The sequence below is a fragment of the Triplophysa rosa genome, linkage group LG14, assembly GCF_024868665.1.
Source record: "Triplophysa rosa linkage group LG14, Trosa_1v2, whole genome shotgun sequence".
Lineage (NCBI taxonomy): Eukaryota > Metazoa > Chordata > Actinopteri > Cypriniformes > Nemacheilidae > Triplophysa > Triplophysa rosa.
Window position 1 is genome coordinate 5,356,797 of NC_079903.1, and position 9,909 is coordinate 5,366,705.

General features: G+C 44.8%; 1 protein-coding gene across 1 annotated transcript; it reads right to left on the reverse strand.

The window, feature by feature from the left end:
• Positions 1-8,702: 8,702 nt before the first annotated feature.
• LOC130565200 (olfactory receptor 52K1-like) lies at positions 8,703-9,650 on the reverse strand. The gene has a single exon (XM_057351785.1). It carries the CDS (start codon positions 9,648-9,650, stop codon positions 8,703-8,705), a length of 948 nt encoding a protein of 315 aa, XP_057207768.1.
• Positions 9,651-9,909: the final 259 nt, after the last annotated feature.

Consider the following 9,909-nt stretch of genomic DNA (forward strand, 5'->3'; position numbering starts at 1 on the left):
TGTCTCTTCAACTTACTGTGGACTCTGGTTCGTCTGTGTCCATCCTGCCGAAACAACTGTATGAACAGCATTTTCGCACTGTGCCGTTGCAAGCCCCTGCTGCCCGTTTAGTTACTTACTTACAAGAGCCGATTTCAGTACTAGGATGTTTACCTGCTACAGTCACTAAATATGGCATTACCTGTCCTGCACACTTCTTCATTGTTGACACTGGCACTGCTTTGCTAGGCATGGATCTGATTAAGGGACTTCAGCTGCAAATTACTGGACACACTGTGCTGCCGTCGGCACAATCCGCTCCAGTCTGTGCTCTCTCCACTTCTCCATCACAGCGTGCTGCATTAGGCTGTGTGAACAACGTCACGCACAAGGTGAACATTTCTGACTCTGTACCTCCTGTCAAATGCAAATTGCATCGCTTACCTTTCTCCGTGAGAGATGCTGTTTCTGCTGAACTGGAACGTCTCTTACAGGCTGGTGTGATCGAACGGATTGATTCTTCTCCATGGGTTTCTCCGATTGTTGTGGTCCAAAAGAAAACGGGGGGGATCTGCATGTCTGTGGGCATGCAAGGGCCCAACAAGGCAATTATAGTAGACAGCTACCCATTGCCACACATGGAGGAGATGATGACATTACTGCAAGGTGCGACTGTGTTTTCAACTATAGACTTGGAAAGTGCATACCATCAGGTACCTCTTCATGAAGATTGCCAGGACCTCACTGCTTTTCTTACACACGAGGGCCTCTTCAGATTCTGCAGGGTACCTTATGGCTTGGCGTCTGCTCCAGCTGCATTCCAAAAGATGATGGTCATCCTTCTAAAAGGAATCCAGAACGTTGCAAATTATCTGGACGACATCATCGTGTGGGGACGCTCGCTGCAAGAACATGATCAAGCGCTAGAGAAGGTGATGCAACGTCTCAAAGATGCTGGGTTGGTGTTGAATGAGTCAAAATGTCAATTCAGAAAACAGAGCTTGAAGTTTCTAGGCCACATGGTGACGTCGCAGGGTATTCAGTTGGATCAGGAACATCTATCTGCAATAATCGATGCACCTGCACCAACGGATGCTGTTCAGTTGCGTTCTTTGCTGGGTCTTCTCTCCTGGTACAACAAATTCATTCCTAATTTCGCTTCCGTGGTGATGCCTCTGCGTGAGTGCTTGAGAGATGAGAGTGGATTTCGCTGGACTGATGATGCTCAACAAAGCTTGGATGATGTGAAGAAGCTGCTGGTTCACAGTCCTGCGCTTATACTGTTTGACCCGGAGATGCCGGTGGTCATTTCTACTGACGCGTCTGCATATGGACTAGGTGCTGTCTTCGCTCAAATTGGCACTGATGGTCAAGAACATACTGTCGCTTTCGCATCCAGAACACTGTCCCCAGCTGAACAGAAATACTCCACTGTTGAAAAGGAGGCTCTGGCGTTTGTCTGAGCGGTGGAAAAATGGAGAACGTACTTGTGGGGTCGCAGATTTACATTGCTGACTGACCATCAAGTGTTAACGACATTGCTGACCACAAAAGGGACTGACAGAGCTGGTATGCATATTGCTCGGTGGGCTGCTCGGTTGCTCTGTTTCGACTACATAGTTGAGTATCGTGCTGGATCTGAGAACTACACTGCAGATTGTTTATCCCGCTTGCCCTTGCCTCTTCCTTTGGATGCAGAGTCGGATACAGAACCCGAGTTTGTTGCTTTGCTGTCTTCTGGGCCAATTGCCATATCCCAGGAAGAATTTGCTACTGCCTCTGCTCACTGTTCTGAACTCTCTGCGTTGCGAGTAAATGGCCTTCATCTTCCGCTGCTGTGGATCCTGTGATTCGTCCATACTACAAGCTCCGACATGAGTTCAGTGTGCAAGCTGAGTTTGTGTTTAGAGGATCTAGACTGGTTGTGCCTGGAAAATTGCGTGAGTCATTGTTCCGTATTGCACATGAGGGTCATCAGGGAATTGTGAGAATGAAGCAACGCCTGCGTGAGATGTATTGGTGGCCAAACATGGACACATTTGTGACAGAGAAAATTGCTGCCTGTCATTTATGTCTTTCTCTGGACAAAACTGCAAAAGCCTCTGCTGTTCCACTCCAGCCTGTTCCTTTACCTTCTGCACCGTGGGAAAAACTGGCGATAGACATTGTGGGCCCGTTCGAGACTGCTGTCTGGGACTGGGAGCGGCTACATACATTTCCAGTGTGGAGGGGGAGAGGTTACTCCCCAGTCTCTCTTAAGGAAGGGACAGCTCGTACCCGACCGAGCAACTCCGCGGGTCTTCTCGCCGAGAAGAGCCCCAGGACGAGAAGAGGCGCCACCTATGGGCGTATAGCCACCCAGTGGCCGAAGCCCTAGCCTGAGTGACGTCCCAACCAGACCAGGGGTGGGTCACTCAGGATCTCCTCGTCCCATCCAGACATGGAGACCAGGTTTTGCCTGGGATGCCGTAACGTGCCCCTTCCCCTGGGGAAGCAGTTCGCCAGGGGGAGTGGCCAGGGGGGAGTTGTTGTCAGAGCCTTAGCTCCGAGAAACAAGTCCTGGTTAGACCAAAAGGGGCGTAACTAGTGCCACTTGATGCTCCTCTTCCCTGGCCTTGCACAGGACCTGTGCACTGAGGCTCACTGGGGGGAAGCGTACTTCCGCTTGTCCAGCGGCCAGCTGTGCGCAAGGGCATCCGTGCCAAGGGTTGCCTCGGACAGGGAGTACCAAAGCGGACAATGGGTGGAGACCGGGGAGGCAACAGGACCACCTGTGCCTGGCCGAACCTCTCCCAAATGAGCCGGCTGAGCGGGGATGGAGTCGCCACTCTCCGCGAGGCTTCGACTGACGAGAGAGCGCATCGGCTGTCTGGTTCAGGACGCCTGGGATGTGTGTGGCTCGCAGGGAACTGATCACCTGCTGACTCCAAAGGAGGAGGCGCCGGGCGAGTCATGTTAGCTGCCGTGAGCGAATGCCATGATATACGCCACAGCAGCTGTGCTATCCGACCGGACCAGCACGTGCTTGCCCTGCACGAGAGGTAGTAGCCTCCTCAATGCAAGTAGCACAAACAACAACTCTAGGCAGTTGAAATGCCAATGCAAGCGGGGGCCCGTCCACCGCCCCGACACTGCTTGCCCGTTGCACACGGCACCCCAACACTGCAGGGAGGCATCCCAAAGGGGATCCCTGTCTGCAAGAAGGTCATGGAGACCAGGGGTTAGGGTGTGTTGGCAGAAAGCGTGATGACCATACGCCTGCTGCCGGTGTGCCGCTCTCCAAGGAACTTGACTCTGTAGCCAGTGTTGGAGCGGTCGTATGTTCATCGACCCGAGGGGGACCACCCCCGCCGACGATGCCATGTATCCCAGGAGCCTCTGAAATTGTTTCAGGGGGACTGCTGACTGTCTGAGAGCTTCAGGCAGTTCAACACTGATCGGGCGCGCTCTGTAGTCAGTCGCACTGCCTCAGGGAGGCCGCGTGGGTGCAGGCGCGGGTGCACCCGCGGGGGGTGAGCGGGGCCGCTCATGAGGACAGAGTCGACTTCCATACCGAGAAAGAGGACGCTCTGCACCGGGGAGAGCTTGCTTTTCTCACTTGACCTGTAGCCCCACCGATCTAGGTGCCGGAGCACCAGGTCCCTGTGTGTACACAACAGATCTCGAGAGTGCGCCAAACTGAGCCCTAAGGGGAAGGAGGGCGGCTTCCACGACCTTCGTAAAGACTCGTGTAGACAGGGACAGACCGAAGGGGAGGACCCTGTACTGATATGCCCGTCCCTCGAACGTGAACCGTCGGAACGGCCGATGTCGAGGGAGGATCGAGACATGAATTACGCGTCCTTCAGATCGATTGCCATGAACCAGTCCTGACACCTGACGGACGTCAGGATGCACTTCTGCGTGATCAACCTGAAAGGCAGCTATTGTGTACAGTAGGTGCCTGTTCAGAACACACAGCCCCAAGACAGGGCGCAACCCCCCGCCTTTCTTGGGGACAATGAAGTACAGGCTGTAAAACCCATTGAACATCTCGGTTGTTAGACGGGCTCGATCACTCCCTTCACCAGGAGGGTGGCGACCTCGGCAGACGAGGTGGTGGCTGAGTTCCGTGGGAACACAGCCACCCGTGACGCAACGTCTGAATCCTCATCCGCCCGCAGTGCGGGCAGGACGTATCCACAAGGGCTGCCCCAGCATACTGGAAGCAGACCTCGTGTCCGTCCCCCTCCCGATGAGTGTGTTGCACCCACGAGAACAACGTGACATGCCACGCTGGAGAAATTTGCTCTTTTAGAGAAAAAAACTCGAACACTTCTGGAACCGCCGAGACGCCGAGGGGAAGTCGCCGCAGGAAGGGACAGTCTGCTGCACCACGTCGTAGAACCGGCAGTCTTGTAGTTGCTATCTTGTAGCAAAGTCTGTTGATCATGAGCGAAGGCTCCGAAGAACAAGAGGTGAATGAATGAGGCACGCCGTCTCCCTTTTATACCCGGATATCAGGGGGCGGAGTCCGGCATGCAAATTTCATTCGCCAATTTCATTTGCCTTTTCTAAGAAGTCGGAAGCGATTGGTTCTCAGGGACGAACCCCATCTGTCGGCTCGACACAACGTCGAGAGACCGACAGAAAGGGAACAGGACAAAACAATTACAATGAATAATTACTTATTAATGGAACAATCATAATTCGTAAATAGCATCACGTGCAAAGTAAGCTGCGAGGTTTTTACATATCAATATTGATGCCCCACACACTTACCACGGATTAGAATAGTTTACAAACTGTACATAAAATTAAATATTCGGTGAAAATCGACGTTTGTAATTTAGTTTGTTAGTCACTGGTCTCGCGGTTAGAGAGTAAGTTACTAGACGGAAAACTAGCTGTCTCTTCATCTATCCGCGTAATCCTTTTTTACTTAACTTATTATGCTCAATACAATGACGACTAAATACACGATTAGAATGAGATTCACGAGAAGGTCACCACCATACCTAATTGTGCTCCCAGATCCTGAAGACGGGAAGTTGTACATCTCTGCCTCGCTGTCTTCCATCGGCTATGGTTACCTGTGCTAGCATGTGCACTTTCGCTTTGCACGTGCGCACGCGCATAGACTCCGCCACATGAGATAAAAAATGTGTTGAAGACGTTACAAAAACAGTACAATACATAACCGCATATTAAGTTCCCTTTCTGTTGGTCTCTCGACGTTGTGTCGAACCGACAATATGGGGTTTGTCTTGAGAACCTATCATCTTCTGAGTATTTAGAAAAGGCCAATGAAAATTGGCGAATTAAATTTGCATGCCGGACTCCTCCCCGGATGTCCGGGTATAAGAGGGAAGCCGGCGTGCTCATTCATTCACCATTGGTCTGAGGAGCCTTAAGCATCCTCCTCCGACCACTGGGGTGGGTGGCCAGTGTTGTGGCATGAGGGACACAACGTCTCGTTCCCTCCATCAGGGAACTGAGGTTACATCCGTAACCAAGACGTTCCCTTTCTGTCGGTCTCTCGACGTTGATTCGAACCGACAGAATAGGGTTCCTATGTAAGACGCCACAGCACTGAGCCTATCTGTTCCTGGCTCTATCTGTCAGTGGATCACCAGCTTTCTGACAGACAGGCAGCAGTTAGTGAGAATGGGGAAACTCACATCCAGCACCCACACAATCAGCACTGGCGCCCCCCAGGGGTGCGTTCTCTCCCCACTGCTCTTCTCCTTGTACACAAATGACTGCACTGCCCAGGACCCTTCTGTCAGACTTATGAAGTTCGCAGATGACACCACACTCATTGGACTCATCCAGGATGGTGATGAGTCTGCGTACAGACAGGAGGCTGAGCAGCTGGCTGTCTGGTGCAGTCATAACAACTTGGAGCTGAACACGCTTAAAACAGTGGAGACGATTGTGGACTTCAGGAGAAACCCCCCTGCACTCCCCCCTCTCACCATCATGAACAGCACTGTGGCAGCAGTGGAGTCATTAAGGTTCCTGGGCACCACCATCTCTCAGAACCTGAAGTGGGACAATCACATTGGCTCCATTGCTAAAAAAGCCCAGCAAAGGTTGTACTTCTTACATCAGCTGAAAAAGTTCAACCTACCACAAACTCTATTAAAACAGTTTTACTGTTGCTGTCATAGAGTCTGTCCTCTGCACATCCATCACTGTCTGGTTTGGCTCAGCCACAAAGTCAGACATCAGAAGACTACAGAGTATGGTTCGGACTGCTGAGAAAATCATTGGTGCTCCCCTGCCCACCCTCCAAGAACTGTATACATCCAGAGTGAGGAAAAGGGCTCAGAAAATCACCCTGGACCTCTCACATCCAAGCCATCATCTCTTTACAATGCTGCCATCTGGTCGGCGCTACAGAGCACTGAGCACCAAAACAACCAGACACAAAAACAGCTTCTTCCCTCAGGCCATCTACCTCTTGAACAGTTAAATGTTTTTACACACCGTGCAATTAATAACTCTGTGCAATAATAATTAAGTGCAATATTAATTATATTCTCCAGATAATACACTATCTATTTTTATACAACTTTTTCTGCAAATTATATTTCATTCATTCTGCTGTATATAGCACATACCTTGTACTACAATAGTCTATTCTTATTTTTTACTTGTACATATTTACATACATACATAGCTTTACACTCTCTATATCTTTATCTTATGTTTATTGTATTGTATTTCTTAATTTTTTATACCCATAGGCCCTTATTTAAATCATTGTGTACTGTATTCTATTGTGTTATGGTCTCTGTGTACTGTTGTTGCTTTTTCTGTGTTCTGGATGCTCCTGTCACCAAAACAAATTCCTTGTATGTGCAAACACACATGGCAATAAAGCTCTTTCTGATTCTGATTCTATGGAATGTATTGTTTTCAATAACACTTTTGGCACCATATTTGGTAAACAGGCCTTTAGTATGACTCACTCGATGCTCTAAAGTACGGAGTACTTAAATTGTTTAGTTTAACTCTTGAATCCTCCTAAAAGTTCATTCAACACAACATAATCAAGTAAAATCAACAAAGTTTACAAAATCAGTTAAATTTACAAGATCCTCTTAAGTAGATTCAGTTATTACTTTTTACAGTGCAGCGGTGAAAAAAACTATGTTGAAGGGTTGCTCACAAAATTTATCATAAACAGCAGTGTACAGATACAATGTAATAAATGTGTAGTCAGACTTTTTCATTATAAACTAAAGTCTTTCAGTGTTTCAGGGTGGGATGTTGAACGTTCTTTGATCGACTTTTATATATTCCCAAATTGAATAATCGTTTTGATTTTGTTGTTTGTTTGTGTGTAAATTCAATTAAACTTTGTGTCTATCATTTATTTATATTTTATAATTTATATTGTCTATATGCATTTATAATTACATTAATCTCATAACATTATCTCACAATGTTGTGCAATTGTTTTGTATATATTGAACTCTGGGACTTAAATAATTACATGTAGCTGTAAACAGCAATTTTAGGATTTACAGTATTCCTGATCTTTTGATGCCAAATTAAACACAAGGGTTCAACACTAATTTTCTTTTATCTGTGGACCCCATGAAGTAGCCTTGGCCATCCCATGTATAATACTCTAGCTCTTCCACTGTTTGGGATTATAGTCTGCCAATTGCATGAAAAAATGGCTGAAGGTGTATTTTTTCTACATTTAAAAGAAGTTTCAAAGTGCACAGTACCAAAAAAAGAGATGGCACATGAAAAATTTATTATTTTGAAAAAAATTAGGAGATGATTAAAAAAAAGAGCAGGGGTTGTTTTTAATCAAATATGGCAAATCTAACCATTCTAAATATTTTGGAAATGTATATCTTTACCTTTTCTAATGACCTTGAAGACCGTGAATGGAGACAACCTTGAATGTACCTGCATCAACACAGAGAAAAATCCATGTGCCACTAGTTGACATTCCACCCGAAAGATGCAGCGATTTGTACCTGGAGCTACGTATTTCGGGTTATGCAGAAATGTAGGCAGAGGTACATATTTGCAATGTGCCTGCATTGCAGCAGCAATGTAGTATGTACTCTGACATACTTCAGACCAGACTTTTTCATCTTTCAGATCACAGACACACACAAACAAAAGTTTGTTTAATTGCGTTGGTCACCTAAAATTGATATTTTTCAGTTTTCAGTTTTTAGAATACTCTAGTGATTAAATTCTTTATAACAGAACCATTGGGGTATAAAAGTATCCGAATGTTTATTTTTTCAAACTGTTGACAATACATAAACCACATTTTCAAATATATGCAGCTCTAATGTTTCTATAGCATTTATTCCAAATAGATTGTATATTAATAAGATGCACTGTACTGACTATTAATTTACATTTTTATAACTTAACAAAGTCTGTATTCAAGGTTAAAACCTAAATTAAAAACTTATTGAAAGTGTACACTGTTGATTGATAATATGAAACAAGAAATGTAACACAAGTACTACATTACAGTGATGATACAGAAAAACACGATAGCTACTTTATGAAGCTGATGTTCATTCCTTAGCATACATCCAAACAAATACGCAAAAATCTTTAGAATATTTATTTTTATGACATTTGAATAAATTAACATGATGTCCAGTAACACTGCATGGTACAACCATGTAGCTTTATATAGTTTTTATTTTTATCATGGTTGTAGTTTAACAAGTTAGAATAGGCTAAATTCTTCTTTATTTACTTGGAAAATGGGCAATTTTTGAACGTCGAAACAAACACAAAATATATTTACGTATTTCTGGCAAGTTTAAGCCATAAATGAGAGGATTGCAAACAGGTGGTAAAACCAGAAATTCCACTGAAAAAACTATAGCAGCAAATTTATACTTGTCGGAATCATACCGACCTAAAGCAACATCACAAAAGATTGAAATAGAGTAGTTAAAAAAGCTTATAATGTGAGGAAGACACGTTTGCAATGCTTTGCCCCTAAATTCTTTGGAGCTTTTCTGACAAACAATCAAAATTCTGACATACGTGTATAAAATGAAAAAGGCAGGCAGAAAAACTGTTGTTGTCGTGACAAAAAATCCAATAATGTTGTTAGTCGAAGTTGAAACCCCACAAGAGAGTCGAACCACAGACCAGTTGAAACAGTAAAGTCTGGCTATGTCAGTCCCACACAAAGGCAATCTAGCTGAAAAGAAAATAACAAGACCCATAGAAAACATTGCATAAAGTGATGCTATTCCCATGTACAGTGTTGTTACTTTTGAGTTCATAAGTCTGTGATATTTTAAAGGATGACAAATGGCAACATATCTATCATACGCCATCAGAGTTAATATAGTGTATTCAGATATTGCGTATGTATAAATTATATATATCTGAACAAAGCACGCTGACCTGGAAATAACATTTGTATCAGAAAGGATATCAATTATTAATCTAGGAAAGAAACCAGCTGAGCCATAGAGGTCATTGACAGACAGACAAGTTATTAATATGTACATTGGTTCATGAAGACTTCTTTCCTTAAACACAACATATAAAATAATGACATTAAATAATACAATGGCAAAAAAAACTGAAAGTGTCACTATTAGGATGATATATCTGAGGTGAACAAATTCCTTGAACAAAGTGAAGTAAAAATATGAAGGCATGGTTCCATTCTCCATTTGATGATCTTGAAACAACAAAGTGCCACTTGGAAAAAGATTTAGATTCACTCTTTGTCTGTTATTTTAAGAAACAAATATCCAAACAGTGATTAATGTCCTTTTCAGATATTTTGAATTTTTTTCCATTAAGTGAGTTGGTCTGCAGTTTGGGTTTAACAAATGGTTTCAGATGGTTGTTGTCCCCAGTCAGAGGCAGATATCAATATTGCTGAAGTCTCTGTAAGCAGTTTATATAGCATCTGTGGACTCCATTTTT

Excerpts from the sequence above, each read along its gene's own strand:
- LOC130565200 (XM_057351785.1), bottom strand. The coding sequence starts at position 9,650 with ATGGAGAATGGAACCATGCCTTCATATTTTTACTTCACTTTGTTCAAG.